Raw genomic sequence first — 25,912 nt, 5'->3', positions numbered from 1 at the left:
AGAGAAGCTGAATCAGAACTAGCATTCATTGAGACTCAAGCGGTGAGAGCTCAGCGAGACACGAAGAGTAATGAAGCAGCTCAGTTTTGCGGCATGGTGTCTTCTCTGGTGCAGTGCAATGGAGTGGGTGTCTGGTCTCTCAAGAGTTACTTACTATCATAAAATCGCTGGGGTGGGGTGGGACTTTGTTTTCTTGATACCTTCATTAGCACCAGAACTCCAACAATAGGATGGTCAGGACATCATTCATGTCACCAGAGGTGTCTGCGAGAGCTGCCATGAAGGAGAGAAGAACATGGTAGCACTCATCACTTTTCTTCCTTTGGACGGCGCGCATTGTGCTGGCGAGTGCGACGCTGCAGGAGTGGCGCACAATGCGTTCGAAGCACACCGCACCCTGGCAGGGGCGCGAGACGCCCGGCACTAACAGGCAATGGCTAAAGAGGCATCTATTGTGGTGGCCTCACGTACTTTTCTTCAAAAGGTGTGACACACTGCCCGTGTTGGCAGTAAACCATGGGTCTTCAAATACGGCCATCCAGATGCTCGCGTAGCACACCCGGCAGGCAGAGAAGCACCAGCAAGCTTTACAGGGTGGCAGCGCTCCACTGAACCCATTACTGTATGAACATGGCAGTAGGTTCCAGACCGCTGGCTTCAAACACTGCTCCCACACCAGCATTTTGCAGGAGAATTGATCTGGTTTTCACACAGGTCAACAAAATCAAACCCCCCCTCCCCGCACCCCAAAACTGGCATGTCTGGCAAACGTACAAATGTTGCAAAAGCAAAACACCTCTGTGCTAGCAGAGTAGGAGGGCCCGGCTGCGGAGACATGATGATGTGAAACTCCTCTGTCCATCTCTGCTCTCACAACAAGCACAGTGATGCTGGAAGCAAGTTCCACTTCAGCTCTTTGTGGTAGTCCACCTGCCATGCAGCCACATTGAAGGATAAGGCTGCGTGGCGCCAGGTGTATTGAGGGAGGCACCTGCCGTAAGCCACCATGAGGGACCATTGCTCCCTGCATGCGTTCTCAGCAGGAAACCATTGAAAAGTGCACTGTTGTTTGGGGAAATTCCATCGCGAACAGCTGGTAATCCTTAACCGATCCCACTTTTGGCGCACTGTGATGGAGGGCTGTCGTGGGAACACCACAAAGCATGGCCTTACACCAGCGGGTTAAACAGCCAATGAACTCACCACTCATCGACATAGGGATCTGCGTGGCATGCGTCCTCCTGGAGAATTGCTGATTTCAGGAATTGGACACTGTTAGCGTAAAAAAGTTCAGTAATGCGTGCAAGCGTTGAGCAAAGAGGAGAGGGACAATAGAGGATTCACCCTGAAGTCCACAGCACTGTGCAACAACAGCGACAAGCGGGAATGCAAGCATTGCTCCCCACACACACATCGCGTTACTTACCTTAAAATGGGACATGGCGGGGACCACACGACGAGCAAACCCAGAAGTGAAGTGTGCAGAGTCTGGGTGCCCCATCACAGAGAGGCACAACAGAGCAAGCGCTGCATCGAGAGGGTATCAGGCAGAGGAAGTCTAGGAGAAAACTCACCCTGGGATGTGGGGATGGGGTGGAAACCACCTGCAAGGGGTCTGGTGTCTATGGTCTCCCAGAGTCTGCCTCCCCAGCTGCTGGGAATCCCTGGGGAATCCCCAGAAGCGCGGTCACCCGCAAGCACTCCTGGCAGCTGGCGGAGCTGATGTGGGGGATTGATGATCCCTGTCCCCAACATCTGCCAGGCGCTCCTCGCATAGAGGCCATGCGTCCGAGGCCCATTCCCTGAAGTGTTGTTGTGCACAAGTGAGGTGTATCCCGGCTTAAAGTCCCTTTTCAAAGTCTTTGCCTTAGGTCCTGCCACTCAGCGGACGTCCTGTGTGTGTCCACTTTCGGCGCATTTGAACTGCCACCCCTCTCAAATGCGATCCAAAGTTGCAGTAGGTGGACTTCAGCGAGCGCTGAACTTCCCTCTTCCCCAAGCGGCAATGAGGGTCGCTGCGTCTCCCTCCGGCCGCCTTGATGCAGCCCCTACCCGGACCCTTACCGAAATGGCGGCCCGATTGTTTTGTGCCGCTTCGAAGTTTCCCTCCCATCCCGTTAGCGAGAATGTTGAGAAATGTTGCACCGCGATAGCAGGGGACGGGGCAGGAGGCGAGGCTGACGAGTCCACCGTGCTGGGCAAATATCTGCCCCATTCTTAGCTTGGGGCCGCGCAGACCTCGGTGGGTCGAGCTGCAAAGGCGTACGACGACCCGAGCGGTGTGAGGGGAAGTCGAGTAGAGATGCAAAAGGAACAAAGGAATGCTTGTGGCGCCCAGCCAAGGAGCGCCCGTCGCACTCCCATTGGATGGATCAAATCTTCGTCACCACGGTGGGCGTAAACCCTACAGCTGCCGCCTGGTGATCCACTTCCAGCTCCACTTTGTTGTTTTGCCAACTAGGCACCAAATTGTGGGGGGAAACTGTGTTTTCCAAGAAAGTTGCACAAGTATCGAGCGACAGGAAAAATGCGGAACAACGGCTGGAATGTGGAACAGAAAGGGGGTCGGGACACATTTCAGCTTAAGTGTGTGCAAACAAATGTGTGATACGGCGACGACCTCACATGCCAGATCTGCAACATACAGTGTGTGCGAAAACGCCCATATGACTGAGGTGCTGCTGGTCAAAGGCAAAGCTGCCATTGTACTCCCTCCAAAAGAACAGATTTGTAGTTTTGGGATACTACTGGATGTAGCCTACAGCTGAATCTTCAATTACGTTGGAAATTGCACATTGAATTAATCCAAATTAAGGCTAAAAGGGAGACTGGCCTTGCCTTCGACACTCATGATTTTATCTGGGGTTAGATTTGAGTCCGGTAGAACCTTAGAGACCAGCAGGAATTTCAAGAATTTATGCACTGGAACTTGATTAGAGCTGTTGTCATTGCTCCAGAGCACTCACAAGGGAACAACTAGACTGAACAGATGGCTCACAAAGGATTATTTGTGGGAGCAATCTTGCCAGAGTTCTCACTGCTCAGCATGTTTCTCCCTGTTAATGACAAGAGTCAGTCTTGCTGAATTACTTACAGGGTGACATCTCAAAACATTCAGACTTAACTAAGGACCTGCAAGAACAGGAGTAAGCCTTGCCTGTTGTTCTGTCAGCATCCTCCCTTCAGTCATTTGTACCTCAGGAACTGGTCTAAGCAAGGAACTTTGGATCCAGAAAAAGATGAGTTTTTTCCCACCATCACTAAGGTCATTGGCCTGGGTCCTACGAGGTTCAGTGTGCAGATGAGCTGTATGGTATTGGCATGTAGATCAGCTGAGAAGACATTCATTGTACAGTGGAGAGATAGTAGAAGAATCCTTGAAAACACCAACTGTAAAACACTCTGGGATTGTTGATCCTCCTGCTATGCCCCCTACTCAATTACCAGAGCCACCAGACATTGGGATTGTTAATGTGCTTCTGCCTAGAGAAGCAAGTAAAATAGAATCACTGGAATACCCTGTACCTGACAGGAGAACCCCCAAACCCCACAAAAGCATACCACCTTGTTGAGTGTAGGAAACAGAGCTAGAAAGGAATTTGAAAATCATGTAGTCCAACTCCTGAAACAACACCATAAATTTACAACTATTCCCCCCCCCCCCCCCCCCCCCGAGCCCTGCTGTAAGGATTATGTTGGCTATGGGGGAGTGGTGTTCTGTTTGTCAGTTGTTTGGACCTCTTCAGCCTTTTCAAGAGTGGTTGCAGCGGGTGAAGATCTCTATTCTTGTTGTGAATTGTGTTATGAGCAGTAAACTAGTTTTGCTTAAGGACTGCTGAGCTTCATTTTACCACTTCAAGCTCTGAACGGTATAACTTAAGCTAGCCTGATCTCAGAAACTAAAAAGGGTCGACTTTGGCAAGTATTTGGATGAGAGACCTCCAAGAAACACCATGGTCACTATGCAGAGGCAAGTAATAGCAAACCACTTCTGAACCTCTCCTGCCTTAAACCCACCAGGTGTTGGTATAAGTCAGATGTGACAATGGCACACACACGCACAAAAGATATAACAAGTACCCACATTGGCAGGCCTAATTTTTACTACCAAGCTTATTTACAACACTGTTCACAGGCAGTATTTAGACTGACAATGGTCTCTTTTTTCCTGTTAGCAAAAGACTAGAAATCATCTATCGTCCATCTTTTTTTTTAAGCGTTGGCATTGTTGCTAAACCTAAGAGTTTCTTGCATAACCAGAAACACTAGTAGGCATCCGGCACTACATATTTTTTAAAAGCTGTGGTTTGTGGAAGTGGGGAGAGTATGTGTAACGAGCTGTATACAGTGAGTTCAGCAATTTGCACAAAAAATAAACTATGAGCTCTCAGGATGGCACCCAAGACGTTGCTCTGGCACGAAACGATCAACACCACCCACAAAGCGTTAAAGAAAACTGTTGACGGCTATTTAATAATTAAACAAGCTACAACCTGTTGTAACAAACAAGGGCGACGCATACTTCTAGCCTTGCAGCAGGAACCCCATGAATGATCTGAGAACAAGACCCCCACCCCACCCCGAAGCAATCTCTGTAGAAAGAGTTTGCTAATCTCCACACAGAATGCCATTTCCGTGCCAATTATGGGAAGGAAATGAAAGCTCCCCATGGCCACCTCATGTCTGGCTCCGCCTCTCGTCCCTAAGAGAACCCTCCATTCGGAGGGAGGGCAACCGTTTAAGCGGCACAGCCTCCGCTCCCGCCTAGCTGAATTTAAACTGCGTGACCAGAGCTCGCGCAAAGCTCCAATTCTGATGGGGACCCGCGCGCCGCTCCTCTTAGCCGCAGAGCCAATAGGAGGGCGCCTTTGTGTTCCCGCCGACCAATCTGAGCGCGTGTTATTGCTGAGCGGACCAAGCGGCTCGTTGTGCGCGCTGGGCAGGAGTCGGGCGCTGGGCAGGTTGTTCCTCCCCTCTCCCACCCCTCCTCTTCTTTCCTCCACCCCCCTTCTCCTCCTCCTCCTCCTCTTTGTTGGCGCGTCCCTCTTCGCGGTCTCCTGGGAGGGCGGCGACGACGGAGCCTGGCGATGCCTGAGTTCCTGGCGGACCCGTCGGTGCTGACCAAAGAGAAGCTGAAGAGCGAGCTGATCGCCAACAATGTGAGCCTGCCGGGCGGCGAGCAGCGCAAAGACGTCTATGTGCAGCTCTACCTTCAGCATCTCACCGCCCGCAACGCGCCGGGGGTGCCCCCGCAGCCCGATTTCTCCAGCGATGAGGAGCGAGAGACGCCGCCGCTCGTCGTCAGGAATAGAGCGGGAGGCGCCGGGGCCGTGGGCCGGGTGAGCGCCGCTGCATCTCGTTTCTTGTCTGGGAGGGCGCAGGCCGTGCACGGAGGGTAGCATCCTGCCAGCGTCAAGGGGGCGGCAGGATTTTCCCGCTTTCTAGTAGGGGGGCGGCGCCATGTTTTGTCATGGTGGGGGGCGGGGAGGAGACGGTGCTTGCGCGTGGAGGCAGCTTCGGGGGTTGCTTTCATGGGGCAGGAAGCTCTTGGGGTTGAAAGTGGCCCCGCGCTGGTCGCTGGACCCAGCCTGGTGACATTGAAGAGCACCGTTCCCAAACTTCTTCCCAAGCAGACGGGTTTTTCTTATGCATAACTTCAAACTGTCAGGCACGATGTTGCAGTTGGCCCTGCGCTCGGAACGGGACCTCGTAGTAATTTATCCGTGGACCGATCTCCGCCTCCACGTGGAAGGCCCATCGCCAACCAGATCTGCAAATCCTGTGAGCCTTCATTTGCGAATGACACCCCCCCTCCCATTCAGTGGCATGCTTAGTTCAAGAAGCATTGGCTACCGTCTGTCAGTTCTGAAAGTGAAGCTTGGACTGGCAGGTTGGAAGCTCCTCGCTGTGGGCTGTTGAACAGGTGCTTGTGGAGACATAGGCTTTTAAAAAAGTAATTCAGAATGCGTTAATGGGATGTGTTTATTTTCCTTCCTCTAACCAGTTTGATGTTACCCGTCATTGTACGGTTTGCTTTATGTAATTGTTGCTGTCTTAGCTTAAGGTGACATCTGCTTCCCTGTTGAAACTTGGAAAAAAACCCGCTTTAAAGATAAAACTCTTGGTAATAGTACCACAGAATACTTTATTGCAAGACATTGCTTTTTGGAGTATTCTTATGTTCATCTTTTTTGTTCCTGAAACCTGAAAGTGTTCAAAATGGGACTTTGTTCTCAGCATAAAAAATCATGGATCACCAAATGAAAATATGAACAGCTGAGATTGATAGATGTGTAAATATGAGAATGTGAGTTTGAAGGTTGAGCTGACTGATGTGTGAAAAGGATACAAACATTGATTCTTGACTCGTCTCCTGTAGTGAAGGTTTGTGGTTTTGACATTTGTTTCTACACAAAATTTGACAACTGATGAAAGAGCAGCTGAACAAGATTAGTTGTTAGTACAAAACTGAAATGGAAGTACCAGCTGCACCTTGTGTTATATGGGTTATTTCTTTCCAAATATCATGCTCTCCAAGTCTTTTGGAATGATGGATGGTGTTTTATTTTTTAAGACAGTTGCCAACACTAGTTATAGTAGTGGGAAAATACACTGTAAAGTGTGAGAACAAGAAAATATTAACCAGGAGGTCTGGTTGTCTTATTGATTCTTCATTCAGTGTTTGTTGTATTACCTGCATTGTACCTGCTTGGGTGTCTGGAGCAGCAGTGGAGCCTTAAAGAAGAGTAAGGGTAAGAGAAAAGAGGGAGTATGAACAGTGACATGGAGGACAGTGGTTAGAAGGGAACTTGGACAAAATAAGGAAGGCATGTGGAAGTGCCCTTAGTTTTTACTGTTGGTACATTGTATAATGAATGCACACTTTTTATAAGCATCTCAGGATGTGGGGTAGCTTTGATGGATCTTTGATTTTTGGTTTTGGAAAAATGCTCACATTATATAGCTTGTTTAAATTTTGAGTGATCTGGGGATAATAATCTGAATGCTGCTCTGTTTTTGTTAACCTGTGTTTGGTGCAAATGTAGTTTAGGATAATAGGGAGTGGGTGTTAGAATAAAAAGTAAAAAATGTGATCAAGTTGTTGTATAAACACATGCATTGAAATCAAATAGAACTGAGAATTTTCTTTCATTCTCTACATTTTGCTGGTTTTTAGCTGATAGTAATAATATGTGAAAGTCACTCTCTCAAGGCTATGTGTATGGATATAATTTTTACTGCCCAATAGAACAGTGCAGCTATTTAATAGTTGTGAATGCCAGAAAGATACTAGTAGTAAAGTACTTCCATGAAAATCCATCCGCATGTTTAGGAATACAGTAAAGTTAGAAAATAAGCAGGATCCCAAAACAGTTTGTGTTTTGGATGTAACATGTGTACAACACATACAGATTTGTCTTGCTGGTATAGACAATAATGAATGATGAAACAATAATGTATAAATGGTTGTTTGAAAATGTTGCAGTGCCTTACTGATAGCCCCATTCAAGTGGGGGAGTGCAAATATACTGCTGCAAGCCGCACATGGCTGTGCCAGTGGATTTGTCCTCCCTAGGGCACTTCCCCAGCAGAGGGGTGAATCGTGGTGCTGAAAGCCGCACCAGCATCCCTTAGTGTGCCTGCTGAACACCACTGTTATGGTGGGGGGAGGGGGACTGACACTAGTCGGATTCCACCTGGCCCTTGCCCTGTTATTCTGACGGCCGCCCGGGGCTTTCAACTTATACCACCTTTTCAGTGGCATAAGTACATTAAGCCCAAAGGGGCTTTCCAACAGTAAAGAGGCTTTTTTTGTGTTTGTTCTTTGCCTTCCTATGCTGCCAGAAAGCCCCCTTTGGAACAGAGGGGCAGGTCAGCTGCAGTGCTGCCTCCAGTCACCTTGGAATAGCTGTAATTTACACATACTTCCAAATTCATTGGATTAGAAAGATGCTGTATTTAGAACTACTGTGTTGGTTGTATTTGCTACAATAAGAAGCTGTTTCTGGGTGCATGAGTAGTGAATAATGTGAACTTCCTGGAAAAACTAAAATCGGTTCTGGAATATTATCTGAGTCCCTAAATTGAATGTAAACTGATATCATGTGTACTTTGATATCATGTGTACTTTGATTCTTATTTAGTAAACAATTTTAAGTACCATATTGTTTTATGGCACAATAGCAACAAATACTTGATCTGAAATTTAATGGGGAGGGAGAACAAATATGCTTCCAGTGTTCAAACAAGAACTTTATGTGCAAGTTGTTATATTGGAATAATGTTGGCCATTTTAAAATGTTTACATGGTTTTTAAAAAATCAAACACTGAGAACTATTGGCACACTAATTTTAGCACACTCAAAAGATTATGCATGATATTCTGTAGATGTGGCTATCCAGTCATCTATTTGCAACAAAATTGAACTCTTGTTGAAGCAGGTCATTGTCATATGTCAAGTGTGTTATGTTTAGCTTTGCATTAGGTCAGTTATTACAATGCCCGTTTCATCATATGCAAGGAGATGCTGCAGTATTGCAGGGTTAATGGGCCTTTTCAATTCTTGCAAGTAAGATAAATGTTGATTTAAAAACTGAGATTCTAGTTTAAAAATGTTTTAATCAATATCAGACTATATTATTCAAGGTTTCCATTTTGGTAACTTTGTGTGCATAAATATGTACATACTATCCAAAAGCACAAGAAAAGGGAAATATCTGGGATCTCTTGGTGGGTACTTTAGAAACCCTGTCCCACCACCGAGCAAATGCTAAGTTATGTACTATGTTGTGATTTTAATGCCCAAATTGGGGTCGGGGTTATAGGTGCAGGAGTAAGTATGAAGGTATGAAAGGAGTAAGTATGAAAGCAGAACGCATAAGTAATAATTATGGCTGTGCAGGTCAAAACGGGAACTAATTAGGTGATTTTATAACTTGCCTTTTTATTAGGATTACTGTTGTTTTATCCTCAAACCCCAGTTTATAAATTAGTAAAACCCACATGTGCACTCTTGCATAATTCCTAAGGATAATCACCTGGAAAGCATTATAATCTCAGCTATGAAACTGCTTGCCTTGCCTAACATTGTAGTGGTAAGTCATTCATGTTAATGTTATGAACCAATGAATGTTTAGACATAGAAAGTTTTTCACTGAAGAATGTGATTACCAGAATACAAAGTGAGTGAAAAGGACCTCAGACAGTGGGGAAGAAAATCTAAATATGTTTACATTTAACACCTCTTTGCTTAATGCTGGCCCTGTGGAATCAAGTACAGTTCAGCATCTTTACAAGTGACACAGTTTACATGAGGAACCCAATGTCCCACGTTCTGGGAAAGTTGTAACCCATGGCTTGAGCTATGGTTTCTGCTGTGACTTTGAAGGTGTGGAGTAGAGCTACATTGTGATGACTCCCAAACCACCAGTATAACAGAAGTTGTCTGCTACAATGTTCACCTAAAGTTAATCATTTGTGGGCCAAAATAGAAATAAAGTCTTGTCACTACTTTGACATTGCTTTTCTTTACATTCAGAAGTATGTGATGGAGTTGTACTGTATTTTTAGGTTTTTGCTTCCTACAAACTATACTGCAAGGCATATATGTGAGAATTGCTCTTTGAATTGCTGAGAATGAATGTCGTCTTTTCCTGTGCACTGGAAAATCCAGAGCCATTTTTCTTTGTCAGTTTCCTGAAGTTTTTTTTTAAAAAAAAAACTCTCAATGGTCTGTATAACAAACTTGGGAAGGAATTCCTCTCAGTTTTTTCCTCCAGATGCCTTAATTCTGCTCAAGATGCCCAAGATGCATCAAGGTGTTTTTGAGAGCACTTTAAAGAGCACCCCCCCCCCCCGCCACCTGCAAGACATCTCCTGACTGGCTGTGTGGAATGTGTTAATACAATATTTGTTGGAAAGGTAGATGTTTGTACTTTTCAATTCCCAATTCAGCTTGACTTGCTCCTTACTCTTTTCCAAAAGTTATGAGAGTCATAGTGTGTAATAGTTTAAGTACATGAATTCAGAAGTGAAATTATTTGACTTAAAATTGAGGACAACAGTAAACTGAAAATCCTTAATCCCAGCAAGTAGCAGAGAGGATGAAGTGTGCTGTTGGAAATTAAAAAAAAATATTTTCTATATTGATAGTAGTGGGGGGGGGGGGGTGTTCCCCTAAGCCCTGGTAGCACTGTGCTGGTCTTGGGAGAAATTTTAAAAAGAAAGGTAAATTTTAATGGGTAGACCACTACCACTATTTTTCAACTTGTTAAATAAGCTAATTGTAGCAAAGGCTTGAAACATCTTTATAAGGCTTAGCTGCAGCAATTTCAGGCAACACTGACAAACGTGTTTTGTATCAGCAACTTCATCTTGATTGCAGTTGGTCTAGAGACTATTTATCTTGTTTACTGTAAAAGGTTTTTCCCAAAGTTCTATCCATTTGTCGCAGTTCGCACTATTCCAAGGCCCATCACACACCCAACTTTCATATGAGAGATTTCTTTCAAAATTGTTTATAGAAACCTAATTCGCCTTCATGGGTTGCATAAATCCTTAAAACCATCGTTTTAACCCTCCCCCCCCCACATATCTACCTTGATCTATCTCAACTATTATCGGTATAAGATCAAAATATGGTGTGATATACAACACCACTCCATTTTTCTTTTTAACACTTGCTGAAATGAATTCTTCATGTAAAGATTTCTGATTCAAATATTTTATACCCATTGTTCTGATATGGGTCTCTTGTAAACAAATTATATCCTGCTTTAGTTTTTTCAAGTGTTAATTTCATGGGTTCAGTTTTTATGCTGTATTAAATTGCTGTTGGAAACAGCCATGTTGTGAGCCGCCTCGAGCCCTTCGGGGATGAGGCAGCCTATAAATTTAATAAATAAATAAACTCTTCTGATTTTTGTTCCTGTGCTTTCAGAGCATGGTTTAAACCAGTGATTCCCAAAGTGGGCGCCACCACCCCCTAGTGGGTGCTGCAGCAATCCAGGGGGGCGGTGATGGCCACAGGTAGAAACATTAATACATATATCTTTCTGTTTAATTGCTATTAAAATTTAAAAAAATTAATTACCAGGGGGCGCTAAGTAATATTTTTTCTGGAAAGGGGGCGGTAGGCCAAATAAGTTTGGGAACCACTGATTTAAACATTGCTTTTGTTGTTTTGATTCCTAAGTATACCTTCAAAAAGGTACCATATAAATAGCTTTAACGACCTGGAATTCAGTCTGCTCCTTAAAGTGTAACAGTAAGCAATGTATTTGAACTTTCTTGAGTTGTGAGGTAGAGGCCAGAGATATTGTTACCCACTGCCACTGGGCAACTTTAATAGCGATTTCAGTGAGTTCAGCTTGGCAGCAAATAAAATTGTAGCCACAAAATTCAAATTGAAAAATAAAATAAAGTTTTAATGCGGTCGAACAGAGTTTCGTTCAGTAAGAAGTGAATTCAGCAGCTCGGTCAGCACCAGGCAAGGCGCATGGCCAAGCCTGGCAAAAAGCACACTGAACACAAGAAAAATACAGATTTCTTATAGTAAATTGTAGAGGTTACATCATAGATTGAATTATACAATGACAATACAGGGCCATCAAGGTCCATTCTTCCGAGACATCCAGGACTTATCTTTGGTGAGGAAACACCTCCTGATAGTTGTCCTGGGTGTGTGTGACAATTACTTGGGGCTATGTAAAAATGCAGAAAGGGTTTGCCTGATTCATTTACTGTCTGCATCCACCTTTAGCATAATCTAATATTTTTGTTTCAGCAAGCTTGTGACTTAGTAATGCATTTTACAGCAAGAAGGAAAACCTTACAGAAAATCAAAATAAAGCCTAAATTCTACTAACATTATATATCTATCAAAACTATATTAAAAACAAAATATTATTATCTGTCCCTCTGGCTACAATATTGCTTGCTTTCTTCTCTAAGTTTGGTGACAATGTCTTTCTAAACTGTTTAACAAATCATGCACTCCTGCATCCAGGGTACCTTCCATACAAGCAGCTGTGTCTGTTAATTTTTATTGTTGTTGCAAAATACAGAAACATGCAATGGGTCTCAGCCAAGAAACTTCATGGCCTGGATGGAGAATTGTTAACTAGCTGCAGAAAATGTGCAAAAGAAGGGGCTGATAGTCTAGTTCTTTGAAGTGGGACAGGCTGTTCCTGATATAAGAAGAAACATGAAAGAAGGCAGAAGCGAGAGAAGGAAATAAGGGATAACTGGTATTTTAGTATTTAGTGGAGCTGGAGGGTAGGAAGCCTTTACCCTTTGTAATAATATGCGAGATGCTGTTGTAAAGTATAATAATGTAGAAACACATGTAATATTGTTTAGAAACTGGATTCAGTGACTCCCACTATCTTTTTTTAAAGAGAGGTAGCCAATGGATCTAGACATATGAAAGATGTTGCTTCTGAGGATTAAATAATGTTGCTGTTGGCATAATATATTGGTATATGTTTTTCAGCTGAGGTAAAATTTTGGCTGGCTGTCTCTTCACAGAAAGCAACAAAGAAAACAGACAAACCGCGGCCAGATGAAAAGGAGGATGTTGATGTAACAGAACTCGGTAATGAAGAACTCAAAGAACAGCTTATGAGATATGGCGTGAACCCTGGTCCTATTGTCGGTAGGTTATTCCTGGTAAAACATCTCATGAATGATATGTACTGAAACTCTGAAGACAAGGAGAAATGTTAGAAAATTGTAGGAATGTAGGGGTGTGCATCAAATATCACTGATTTGGAAAATGCATGGTATTTCAGGGGTTGGATCAGACTATCAGTACTGCTGCTGTAAGAGCCAGTGGACTCTAATCTGGAGAACTGGGTTTGATTCACCACTTTTACACACAAAGCCTGCTGGGTGACCTTGGGCCAGTCACAGTTCTTCAAAATTCTCTCAACTCCGCCTACCTCACAAGGTGTCTGTTGTGGGGAGAGGGTGGGAATGGAGTTCGTAAGCCCCTTTGAATCTCCTTGCAGGAGAGAAAGGGGGAAGGGTATAAATTCAAATTCTTCTTCATGATGTAATTTCTGAATCCAGCATTATTTTTTTGTGCCGAGCTTTGCAAGATTTGAGAGGAGCATGTCTGTTGGCCCAATGACTTCTCTGCCATTCTTTCAGTGTTAGGGGCTGAGGCAAAGTGTGCTGGCAAAGTGCCAGAAAACATTCAGAGATACCTGGGATGCAAACCTGGAGTAGCCATAAGAAATAAAACCAGTAGATTTGGCATTCACAATCCAGAGGGACAGTCAGGTTGCAATCACCTGTTAAATAATTTTAAAGGGCAGCTATTTTCTGTGGGTTAGTCTTGACTTCTGGATTTCAGATCATCCCATGAAAAATAATAGTCACTTAAAGTGTAAAGGAACCAGGAAATGACTAACAGGTGATAGGCAAATAGGTCCTTCCTTTTTTTTTCTTTCATTGGCCCTTTGAATTCCAGCTAGAGAGTGCCTCAAATGCCATTTTTATTATATATTAGGAGTATTATTTCAATTTTCCCAGAATGATGATACTCATGACATTTAACTATAACAACACCTTCCCACCTTTGCTATGGAAATAAAACTGTAATTTCTTGTCTGCTCACCTCTAAAGTATTTTGTCACTTGTACCTCAACTTGCATCAAAGTTAGGGATTTTATGGGGGGGGGGAGCTGCCAGTTTAATATACCGTAGTGCTTGTCTAATTGGTTTGCTTTTGATTGCTATATTTATGGGGTTTTTTATCAATTTGAAGGGATTGGCAATGAAACAAGAAGATCATCTTCCTCTCCAACTGATTCCCCAGACTGCTTAGTGATTTTAGCCCTTTCTCCCAGAATGAGAGGTTTTTATTTTTTTATTTTTTATTTGATTTAGTATACCGCCCTATCCCCAAAGGGCTCAGGGCGGTGAACAATATAAAAGCATGTATAAACATAAACATATAAAAGTTTAAAATTTATCTTCTAAAACAGTATCCCACGAACCCATATGCAACCCTCCCAAGAAGAATGGTGGGTCCCGATGATGTTAGGGACCCTATACAGCAGGGGGGAGGATGAAAGCAGGGCACCCTCAGCGACTGGTCTCTCCGAAGGCCTGGTGTAACAATTCGGTCTTGCAGGCCCTACGGAACTCTCCAAGGTCCCGCAGGGCCCGGACAGCTGGTGGTAGAGTGTTCCACCAGGCAGGGGCCAGAGCCGTAAAGGCCCTGGCCCGAGTGGAGGCCAGCTGCATCATTTTGAGAATAAAGAGAAGCCAAATGCTGCTCTTCCTCTAATAGGAAAATGGCAGTTGTTGGATAATAGCAGGTAGTAAATCAGAAGTTACTAGATAGTGCTTGATAGTGTTCTTTTCTAGCCCTTGTTAAATTTGACTTGAAGCAATTTCTGACTGCTTAGATATTACAAGGTATGCAGGTATATTTAGGAGCTGCTGCATTAAAGCATTCTTTTCCTGACTTTGAGGTGCAACTTCACTAATTTCCAATGTATGTATAAGAGAATTATCCTTTGGTGAAAATGTCTGAATATGCTAATTTCATTCTCCTTTAATTGAACCTTCATTTTCCTTTAATTGAATTTAAGGAAGCTTAAATTATTTTTACATTAGGCATTGGATTCCCCCCACTCACCTTTAAAAATTTATTCTTAGCTACAAGAACAACACTTGCTACTTTCTAGATTTACTGGTCCATTCAGGTTCCCCAGGCCCCTTCTGTTGTTCCATAGCTGCATGAAGCAAACATGAACCTGAAAGCTTTCAAGAACCTGTCTTGGCCATCTCCTGCCTTCCCCTCCCCCTTCCTGCCTCTTTAATTTGTTTTTTGGCTATCTATGTCAAGGTTTCCTTCACTTGTAATCTTGCTATGCCTGAAGTTTCTCCAAATTTAATGGTCATTTTTCCCCTTGAAGTTTCTTTCTATGTAACAACATGATTTACAAATTCAAGTTTTAGCCTGATTCCCACAGTGGAGATCTTTGCTGGAAACAACTGAAGTACATAGATGTCAGAATGCTGCTTATCATTACCTGTTAGGTTTGCTGAATAAATGTGGGTATGCAGGATCCCAGAACTTTCCACTCCCATATATGAACGTCTTGTTTACTATAATATAACCATTTTTGCATCCTGATTGCAGCTACTACAAGGAAGCTTTATGAGAAGAAACTATTGAAGCTGAAAGAACAGACCCAAGAGCTAAGGTCTTTGATACCTACACCAACCATTTCTTCTTCTGCAGAGAACAACAAGCAAAATGGAAATAATGATTCTGATCTATACAGTGACAATGAAGAAGGTAAAAATAAAGTCGAGATGTGAATGGATGTGACATCTAGGATCTATTCAGTTTTTACTTGGTATTCTGTTCTTACTGTCCATTGTTTGGGGAAAACTTACTGGGAACTTGGAACATAAGGTTGAGGAGTGCATATATGAGAACTTGGATTCCATGTTAAGTGTTTTATGTATGCTTATGATGGATGGCATGTAGTCCTGGTGACTCAAGACAGTTCCCAGCAATTTCACCATTGGAATGGTACCAGTGTTTTCAGCAATCCAGATTTGTGACTGTTTATTAAGAGTCCAGTCTGGACTAGAACACTAATTCTTAAATTATCTACTGCAGATGTTCCAATACCTAGCTGTTTCTCTTTTTAAATATAATTTATTTACTTGGACAAGAGTTGATTCAGTTAGTCATATTCAGTCAGTCAGAGCTCATATAGCATATTGTAAAGTGTGTAAGACTGCTTTGTGTATAGAGTTTGGGATGTTGCAAAAAAGGTTCTGATTGTGTATACAAACAGACACTTGTACACCTGTACGGGCTTAGGGCTTCCTAATGTAGATGCTCCATGGTATACATGGACAGACAGGTGTGGTCCATTCCTTACTACATACACAAAGCTGCAAAGGGAGTGGCTCAATGAAGCCACTATCTTTGAAAGCTGTTTGTGAGGTGTTTAACCAAAATTAGAAGAATAGGTTTGATAGCTAGCATTGTCTGTTGGCTCAGGGACAACATTCAGTTGTCATTAGTTAGTCACATTTTAGAATCATTATTGAATGCACACTGTAGCTGTATTTGCAAGATTTTCTCTCTGATATTCGTATTTAATATTCACAAATATCACATTGCTGGAATCGCAATATGTTTGCATTTAATGTACCAGATGATTACATGACACCAAGCAGAAGTAAGTGAAATCTGCTTTATGATGGTAATCTATATTTTCTGCCTAATGTCCCCTCTGAGACCCTGTGCATATATGCCACAGAATGATATGGTATAAAGGCTGCAGCACTTCATGTTATGTGTTGGGGATATCTTTTTTAATGCTTCTCTGTTTTTGCTTTTAAAAAGCACATTTTTGCTTAAACATTGTTTTGGTGTTTTTAATACTAGAATTTTTTGTTGCAAAAAGACTAAATTGATATTTGTTCACAGATCCCAAGATAGAACTCAGACTTGAGAAGAGAGAACCACTGAAGGGCAAAACAAAAGTTCCAGTAACACTTAAGCAACGAAGAATTGCAGAGCACAACCAGGTATGATTATATTGAAACCATTGTCTTACCAGTGAGCCTAACGAAACTGAGAATGTAGCTCAAGAACCTGACTTGTCTTTTGTACTAGCACTGACCCAAATCTGCATAATTTCAGGAAGATTATTGCATCATATGCCCTCTGCACGCATACTTAGGAGCAAATCCTGTTGAACTTGATGCTTCTGCATAAACTTTCATATCATATGGTCTTGTCTAACTGAGGCCTTTTCTGCATGGCCAGAGACAGGGGCTTCCCACCAGCTTTGGTGAAGCCCATGGAGCTTCGGGACCATTCACATAGTCCCACGCGGGCAGTCCTGATGCTGCTGCTGCCTGCAAGGGCTGCTCCGCATGGAGCTGCCCGTGTCTGCGAGGGACTTACCTTGCCTTCCTCTGCAGCTCCGGGCGGCTGGAAAGACATGCCCATGCTGCCCTCCGACCCTCGGGGGTCACAGGGCAGCGTGGACGTGTCATTCCTGCCGCCTGGAGCTGCTTAGGCAAGCAAGATAAGTCCCTCACAGACACTGGAGGGGCCAAAAGCGGCACCCTCACGCCGGTGCAGTTCGCACCGCGCTGGTGGGAAGATGCCGCTTTTCAAAAACCTTGCTCAACAAGCGAGGTTTGAAAGCAGTGTCTTCGTGCCGCTTGGAGGGGGGAGGATGGTGCTGCTACGATGCAGCAGTGCCTCCTGTGCAAACAGCACCCTAGGGACGGTGTTTTTCCCGTCCCTAGGGTGCTGTTATTTGGCTGTGCAGAAACGGCCAAGGTGTTTGGGTTGCACGGGTGAAGGCTCATAAGAAATTGTCAGTGAGTGGGGAGAATATAAAACAGTTGGAAACTAGGCCTAGAGGTGCAACAGAATAATACTGTCACTACCTGAATAGGTTGCAGGTTTAGACAACTTGTTGGAAGTGGGAACATGCTTTCTCTGCAGTCCATGAAACTAGAAGTCTGTCTCTACCCCCCCCACCCCCCGGCCACCCTTATCAATTTACTAAATGTGCTTCTGTTTTGGAATCAGCTTTGTGGCCCATCTACTATCAATTTATGTTGAACACTTTGTCATACTCTTGGAAGCAATAAAATACCACTATCGATTAGGATCCTTGTTTGATAGTATTTTTTTTAGATAAGCGTCAGATTTATGATCTAAATAACATGACTCTGCCCATCTTCCCCCAACTTGCTGTATTTTGGAATACTTTTTAATAGATTCCTGAGAATTCATGTTTTGTGATTAAAATGGGCATATGATGAAACATTCTTAAAAGCAGGATTGGAGATATACAATTAGAATTATCCTTTTGGATTTTGGCAAATAGAAACTCTTTAATTCTTATTACTGGTCTTGAGATCTGATTTTTGAAGTAAGATCACAAAAGACTTTGTTCGAAGAGAACTCCCATACATTGAAGTTTGAGTCATAGGAACAGTTAATAACTAGGTTGGCTGAAAATAAAACTAAACTGTTTATTTTGAAAATAAATCTCAAATATATTAAACATTTTGTTTTGAAATTGAAACATGTTTTGAAATTGAAACGTGTTTTGAAATTGAACCGTGCACTTGGATTTTAAAGCAATTGAAAATACTGCTGCTGATTAACTTCTTTATTCATTTTTATTATAGTTGAAGGTACCTGTGTTAATCCAAAGAAGAATCCTAAAATTAAATCCTTGTAATACCTTTTAAGGCCAGACAATGTTTTAGTTTTCTAGAACTTAATAAGGATGGATACTAAAAAACAAAGTGCGGGAGTCAGAGTTTTTTTTTATGCTTTATTTAAGTAATTATATCAAATAGTACAATAACATATGAAAACAATATAAAACAAAAAATAGACCACAGATGTCGGGAGGGACAGGTCTCCTCCCATGTGATTAGAGAGTTTCATGCCATGGTCTTGAGACCATTTGTTCCTTCTAAAGAATCATATGGTCTTGGGAAGTGCTGAGGCTTGGGCCTTATGCAAAGAAGACAGTGCCAACCTATACTCTGAATATAAAAAGCTGTACTAAAATATATGTCTAACACTAAGTAGAACATAAAGGTCCCTTAAAAGGCCAAGAAGCTGGGGAAGGGATGCTCTGTGCATTAGAGATTAACTTCATGGGTTATTCTTGCAGTTATCTTCCTGCAAGGCTAGCGGCGCCAAATAACAACTCTGTCCTGTTTCCTTAAGTCTACATGACTCTCCAGCAGCTCCAGACTACTCTATGAAGAATGTGAAATTAGATACTTGGCATTTGAAGTTTAAATTTATTGACTTCAATATAAGATAGATAACTTCTAATAGCCATGTTTTCAGAATGTCTCAGTAGCATTTAAAATTATTTATCTCTGGAGGCTTATTTTGGTATATCCTCATCTCTATAATAGTTAACTGTCACTAGCAAGCTAAAATAGGTTTGTAAAAACAATGGCATCAGTTTATCCATCACATACTCCATGAACTGGGTTTAAATTTCTAAAGTTCTCCACCTTCCTATTAGGTATGTATTGTTACAACTAATAATGATATTGTCTGAAGTATGCAAGATGTTTTCTGATCCTTCTACAATGAGTTCTGTATTCCTGCAAAGCATTCAGCTTTTCTGATGAAATAACATGTTAGGCCGTTTCCGCATGGGCCAAAAACGGCGGCTTGGGGGCGGTAAAAACGCCGCCCCCAGGCCGCCGTTCGCACAGGCGGCGCTTCTGAAACACAGCAGCGCCGACCTGGCTGCCCTTCCCCTCCCTCAGGGCAGCTGCCAGGTCAGCTTCTTTAAAAAAACAACTCCTTTAAAGGGTTGTTTTTTGAGGGGACAGCATTCTTCCGGGCGGGCGCTGTGCAAACAGCAATCCGCTGGGAACATACGCAGCTTTCCATTCACTCTCTCACGCCTCGTTATCGTGCCGCTCTGCTGGCTCTTCCTGTCTTCCCCTCGCTGTCCTCCGACCCCTGGAGGTCGGAGGGCAGCGTGGGCGGGGCTTAGGAGGCCAGCAGGACGACGACAGGGACGAGGTAAGTGGGAGAGGGAAGGGGGAAGAGGCAGCTCGTGCGAGCGGGCCTCCACCCCCACGCCGGCAGAATTCTTGCCGGCGTGGGGGTGCTTAGAGGCCATGCGGAAACGGCCTTAGTTTATACCCTGGTTTTATACCTCATCTGTAAATTGAAGCAGCCGAGCCTCTAAATGCAAGTGACTACTAAAAATGCTCATCCAAAAAAAGCTGGACCTGTTTTTTACAGCACTTTTGTTTTACACTAAAATCTGACTTCCTTCCTGGGGAGCTAAGAATGTTTTTACTCACTGAGAACATGTAGCTTACAGAACTCTGAAAGAAAAAATATTAATCCTGTTTCCTAATTTAATCTTACTGCAACAATTGTATGAAAAGTTGCTCATCTGAGAGGGGATTATAAAAAAATGTCTTTGGGCCTTGATATATCAAACATTCCGAACTGTTTTGTATTAGTAAGTAATTCTCATCTAGTTTTTCACTGTTGGATATAAATGCTTTGTATTCAGTTCTCGGATGACTAAGAACAAGCTCATATTTTTCATTACTTTTACCCTTTCCCATCATGGAACTCAAAACAGCATTCATAGGGTTCCCATGGGGTCTCCCAGTCAAGCTAAGAAGACCTTTCCTCTTTACACCTTTGTAAGCTGTATCATATACTTGTCTAGGGCAGCTTCAACTTTCTGCAGATGTCTGTGCTTACCCTTTTACAGTAACAGAGATTGTTGGTTTCTGCTGAACTTCCACATTGTCAGTTACATCTTGATTAAGACAATTTCATTGTGGTCTTTTTGTGACAGCAGTAGTGTTGCCCTTTATGGCAGGTGATGAAAGAATACCTTTTTGATGGCTTTCTAATCTGATGTGCCGTTTTAAGGAGTAAAGTGGCATATTTCTAAATCTAGCCTGGGAATTAGTATTGTGGCATTTGAATATACCAATTTACTGTAGGGATACAACTTTCATGTACTTGCTAATTGTTTGATGCTTAATTAGAACTATTCTGACGATGGAGTTACTGAGACATTCTGGAGAAGTGGAGCTTCAAAAAGTGGACTTCTGCAGGCATTTTCTAGGGAATCTGCAACAGTATCCAGAAGAGCAACAAGGAAAAGGGTGATGCAAGGCTAATTTGCAATCTAGATATTTATTTTCCTCATTCTGAGGACCCCAGTAATTGCTGTATATTTATTTTTGTTTATGTTTTTGTTTTTTAAACAAACAGGTTGAAACTGCAGTACTGTTGCCTGTACATGATGCAGTCATGTCAGAGAGTACTCCCATAGCTGAAACTGTAGTGGCTTCAAGCAACGAGACCCTAGTAAATATATTGAGTTTGCGAGCGGTGGTATTCTGTCATTTTCTTCCTCCTGGAAAAAGCTCCATTAGCTCTTTGTTTTTGCAAAAATAATAATGGGTGCTTCTTTTTTAAAGAATTTTGTGCTGTTGCTCATCTGGTGTGAACTAATTGCAGGTAAAAGCAGCAGGAGAAATATTGAGCTAGATCTCTGGCCACTTTCCTTGTAAGCACCAAATGTTGCTTTAGCTTGTGGTGACTACAATGATTAGATTTTTTATCTGATCTTCTTACAATACATTAATGCTGTATTAAAATAGCTGCCAAAATTTCTGAAGATTGGCTTCCGAAATATAAAGCTTTCTTGAATGGGTTTTCTAAATTGCTGTTTCTGTTGTTAATTCTGAGTTTGAATAATTTGAATTTCAGCAGGTTGTCAATAGGGTGCCTGGAAATGTCAAGCATGCAGATCCTGTACTGTCAATCAGTGACTTCTCAAAGTTGCCCAGAAGAACACCAAAGAAACCATTGACAATTGAAGTAAATGACTTAGATTGTTTGTAGAAAGGGGAGGAGGGTATCTCTTAACTAGTTAATGCTTGGCTATAAACTCGGAGATATGCTCATAGATTTGTTTTCCTGGATTTATGCTACAGTTTATTCTGTATGTCACCTTTGAATATGATAGAGAAATAGAGATTTTACAATATAGGGATTCTAAAAGATTGATTACTTTGTTACTTTCTGGCTGCATCAACTGTGAATCTTGAACAAATTCTGTACATTCAAGCCAGCATTACAGATTTATTTTATTCATCCCTGTATTACACCTGCATAAAACAGCCTTCCAAACCATGCATGTCAGCTGTTCTCTTAACCACAAATACTGGAAATTGACAAAGTTTATGTCAAATTACTCATGATGCTGGGTTCCACCATATCGGGATATTCAGTGCAGTTACAATGGAGATGATAGCAGTGTTTAATCAGGTTAGAGTATTAGTTACAGATCACCATACATCTTGCTGAAAGAACAGGATGGTACAGAAAATACTCAGACACAACATATGGCCAAACAGAGCAAAGTAACCAAACTTCAATCAACAGCTAAACTACAGGAGAGATCCTTCTTTCATTTTACTGTTTATACATTCTTTTTTTGAATCACACAGGAACATACACTCTCTTTTTACTATAGTTTTACATATTTATAGATTATATTTTTATTATCTAATTTCTCTTACAGCTGATGGAAAAAAATCCTACTGAGGAACGAAGATTAGAGAGAGATATTCTGAAAGAAATGTTCCCTTATGAAGCATCGACACCTACAGGAATTAGGTATTTCTGGATGCAGTTGTGTTTTGTGACAAGAAACCTTAAAGCACAACTTTCTGCAATGGACTTTGTTTTAATTGGTATTAATAGAATTGGTAGCTTTCATAGTTGGTGTTCTAAAGCGGTGCTGAGGATATCTAGATGTAGAAAGTGTGTCTTTTTTCCCATGTTGTCCAATAACTTTCCAGATACTGGCTTTTGGTATATGAAGGCTCTTATTTTCCCTTGAACGTACCTCGCACACGTGTGTGTAAGGGAGGGAATAAATGAGGTGTTTCACAGGTGATTGTGAATATCTCAGTCCTGGCACATACACAAATACCATTCCATTGGGACTGTCTAATTAATCTTTGGCATTTATTGCATACATATCAAAAGCCTTTGTGACATTAGTTTCCTTGTTTAACATACACACATATATTGAAAAAGAAAGTCTGTATTCTTTGGTGGAAGGAAAGGCTAAATATGGGGAAAGACATAAGCCTCTTGGGAGTTCTGTGAATGGGGTTCCATTCCCTCTCAACAAATTTCAAAAGAGGGTCCTAGTTCCAATTGGAACTGTGAAATTAGATGAGGTTAAGCCACTTCCCCAGTCTGAAACAATAATTGAAGCTGTTATTTGTTCCTTTAGGGCACATACATCCAAGTACAGATGTGGTTACTTGTATTTTTGTCCTGGTGGGGCAAATAGGGACTCCCTTGGGGCATTTCTGATTGGGGAAAAAAGACAGAGACCTCCCCTTCAGCGTCCCATTTGGATTTGGGGACTCTGATTCATGATTGAAAAAAACAAGCTAGGAATTGTTGCCACAAAATTATCAGCTTTACATGTAGATCTTCTCTAATACTATGTATTGACATATCTGAAAGCAATTTAACGACTCTTAATTCTAAGAACAACAATACCTCATCTGTAATGGATAAGCAATGCGGTTTTGGCGATTCACCATTTACTCAGCTGCTCTCAGTCCCCTGATCAGCACTGAAATCTTGAATTTGCTAGTAAAAATTGCAGCATGTAAACTATGGTGTTGAGTAGTTCTAAAGTGAGAAATGTAGATATTTCAAGCCTATAGAAGTTGCCTACTTGTACTTCAGTAAAAGAGAAATATAGAATCTGCTTTTGTGCAATTAACAGTTATTCTATGCAATTAGTATATTTGTCTGTCTAAACTAAATATCTTTGGATAGGTACCTTACTGCTTCACTGCAGATGCATAGGATATAAAGAGGGAATAATTATATCTTGGTTTACATACAATGAAAAAAGCAAGTTTTAGAAATGATTTTTTACTCTTGATTTTTGTGCCAAGGCTGGGTTGCAAGTTAACATGCAGAGATGTAGGAATCTAACATATTCTGTGTTATTTATTTGATTGGGATATAAAATGAGTGTACATTCACTGAAATACCTTTCTAAGTGCATAATGCAAAACATTTTGTCTTCACACATCACAACATACCTATGTAAGTACATGCCTAGCCAGGACCCTCCCCCACATGCAGAACACCTGAAGCTTTTCTAGTTTCAAGAGCCTTGAATCAAGATACAGTGTGCTTTGTTACTGAAATTCAGGTACCCAGATAAAGTGTTATTTCTTCTCCATGAACCAGAATTCTAAACCATAATTTAATTCCAGTTTAATTTCCTGGTTTGTATTTCCTTTCCCCCAACAAAGTTACTTGCATTTTGCTATCATGGCAAATTGGCATCAAAAACTAGGAAGCTATTAGTTGGGGAAGACCCAAATCATCTTTGTTTTGGCTGTAACTGAAGACATCTGAATGTGAACAATAAAGCTTGGGAAGTATCTAACTTCTAATAAGGTGTTACTTGGCTAGATATAGTGAACCCGAACAATTCATCTTCCCTCAAAATGTCAAATATTGGAAGTATGGAATGACTCATATCATTACTTCTTAATTAACAGTGCTAGCTGTCGCAGACCGATCAAAGGAGCTGCTGGTCGACCTCTAGAGATTGGTGACTTCAGATTGGAAGAAACCTATTCATCAAAATATATCCCGAAGTATGGTACCTCCGCAGATGTCAAGGCAGAACAGCCAGCGGTTAAAAAACGCTCCATCCCTGTGTGGATAAAAATTGTGCTTTTTGTTATTGTTTCAGTCTTCCTGTTTTTTGTCTATCAGTCTATGGAAACCAACCAAGGAAATCCATTTTCCCAGTTCATGAAAACAAGTAACTCTAAGGCAACTACCGATTGAGTGTTTATAAGGCATACACAACCTGGTCTCCTATTTTTAACTGTAGAGATCTTGTCAGACCTTTCCTCATCTATTCAGAGACTGCATACAGATAATGATAGCAACGTGAGAAATTGAACAAAACAATAAGACAATGTAAGTGGACATCACTAACTTTTGTTCAGAATTAGGAGATCACTTTGTGCCATGAGTAATATTTTTAGATCTCTGGAACTATTTGTAGGATTTATTTTTTTAATGTGGACGTCGTTACATTTGTTTGAGATTATACATTTGTTTTTGCAAGCTTTGGAAGCTCAACTGAACAAGAGTGATAGTAAAATGTGAAGATGTGTTTAAATGTTTTTATTTCATACTAAAAAGATGCTGTACTGAAATTTTCTTTACTTGGCATATTGTTCTGGGGGGAGGGGGCTAAGATAATAAAGGGAGATGCATTTTGCTAAACTGTGCAGCTAGGTTTAGTGCGTAATAGTTTTAAGGAAAAATCTGGCATTTTGTAGAATACTGTAACATTTTAACAACTGTAAACCTATTGTATGCATTTCTGTCTTAGTTTCAACTGTAGTAACTCCATTTGAAATTAACCTCAATTTTTATCATCCTTTCCTATTTTAGTGCTTAATCTCATAATTACTGACCTAATTGATAAATAGGTGTCCTTCTAGAGAAACTTATTTATTAGTAAAATTGTGTGGAATAAAGCTTACATTAAAATACATTGATTTTTTTACTGAAGGATTAAAGTACTAAATCTTAACTGCACATAAGTCTTACCAGTCTGAAAAGATTATCTTCTGAAGCAAAACCGACTATTTCTACATAGATCAATCTCATATTACATTTAAATGTCATTTTAAATGATATTTTGTCATTTTTGAAGCATCATGGATGTTTATATTCCACAATGTTTCATTCTTATGGTATGAAGAGGGCATTGTTATGCTTAATGTGATAAACTTAAGTTAAAAATTGCTGCTTACACATGCAGTTATTTTAATCTGCCATAATTTGTTTCAGTTGCATTATCAAGCAAATAATTCATTTTTAGTGAGTGTGGACTATTAAATACAAAATGTATCAATTTACAGCACAGATGGGATCTTAATATTACTGCTTATTCTATACAAAATTGCAATAAACTTATTTTTAACCATAAGTGCTAGTCTCATCAAAAAGTGGCATTAATAAAGTCAAGTATTTAAGTAGAATCTCTTCTGTCATACTAGTTACTTACTATATAACTTACTACACAGTATTATGTGACAGTGGTAGCCTTCTTGGCTTCTTAAAGAAAACAATTCTGTATTTGTGTCAGTCCTCTAGGTTCCTTTTTCTTTTGGATGATAACCTTAACATATTCTTTAGTTTTTAGAATATATTTTAACAAAAACACTGTAATGATGAATACTCTGTATTTGAAGGTGGTACTGGGAATTAGTTTAGAGTAAGTTGCTGAATTGAGTAAAGGCTATATC

General features: G+C 41.4%; 1 protein-coding gene across 6 annotated transcripts; it reads left to right on the top strand.

Annotated features, from left to right (window-relative positions):
* Positions 1-4,907: 4,907 nt before the first annotated feature.
* On the top strand, positions 4,908-25,593 carry TMPO (thymopoietin). 6 transcript variants are annotated; one of them, XM_048499786.1, is made up of 9 exons: positions 4,908-5,339; positions 12,530-12,656; positions 15,159-15,317; positions 16,470-16,570; positions 20,570-20,689; positions 20,799-20,894; positions 21,303-21,410; positions 22,117-22,211; positions 24,140-25,593. In XM_048499786.1, the coding sequence occupies exons 1-9, from the start codon at positions 5,088-5,090 to the stop codon at positions 24,432-24,434; spliced, it is 1,353 nt and encodes a 450-aa protein (XP_048355743.1). In that variant the 5' UTR covers positions 4,908-5,087; the 3' UTR covers positions 24,435-25,593. The 6 variants fall into 6 exon arrangements, with proteins under 6 accessions (XP_048355743.1, XP_048355744.1, XP_048355742.1 ...); XM_048499785.1 differs by having other exon boundaries at positions 4,909-5,339; positions 21,300-21,410; XM_048499789.1 differs by lacking the exon at positions 4,908-5,339 and adding an exon at positions 5,553-5,781 and having other exon boundaries at positions 21,300-21,410.
* The last annotated feature ends 319 nt before the right edge of the window (positions 25,594-25,912 follow it).

The sequence above is a fragment of the Sphaerodactylus townsendi genome, linkage group LG06 (genome assembly GCF_021028975.2).
Source record: "Sphaerodactylus townsendi isolate TG3544 linkage group LG06, MPM_Stown_v2.3, whole genome shotgun sequence".
NCBI classification, from domain to species: domain Eukaryota; kingdom Metazoa; phylum Chordata; class Lepidosauria; order Squamata; family Sphaerodactylidae; genus Sphaerodactylus; species Sphaerodactylus townsendi.
Note: the sequence above shows the minus strand (reverse complement) of the source record. Positions and strands in the feature narration are given on the sequence as shown.

Coding starts and splice junctions, on each gene's coding strand:
- TMPO (XM_048499785.1), top strand. CDS start 5,088: ATGCCTGAGTTCCTGGCGGACCCGTCGGTGCTGACCAAAGAGAAGCTG. Junction 20,895..21,299: donor CTTCAAGCAACGAGACCCTA/GTAAATATATTG, acceptor TTTGAATTTCAG/CAGGTTGTCAATAGGGTGCC. Junction 22,212..24,139: donor TCGACACCTACAGGAATTAG/GTATTTCTGGAT, acceptor CTTAATTAACAG/TGCTAGCTGTCGCAGACCGA.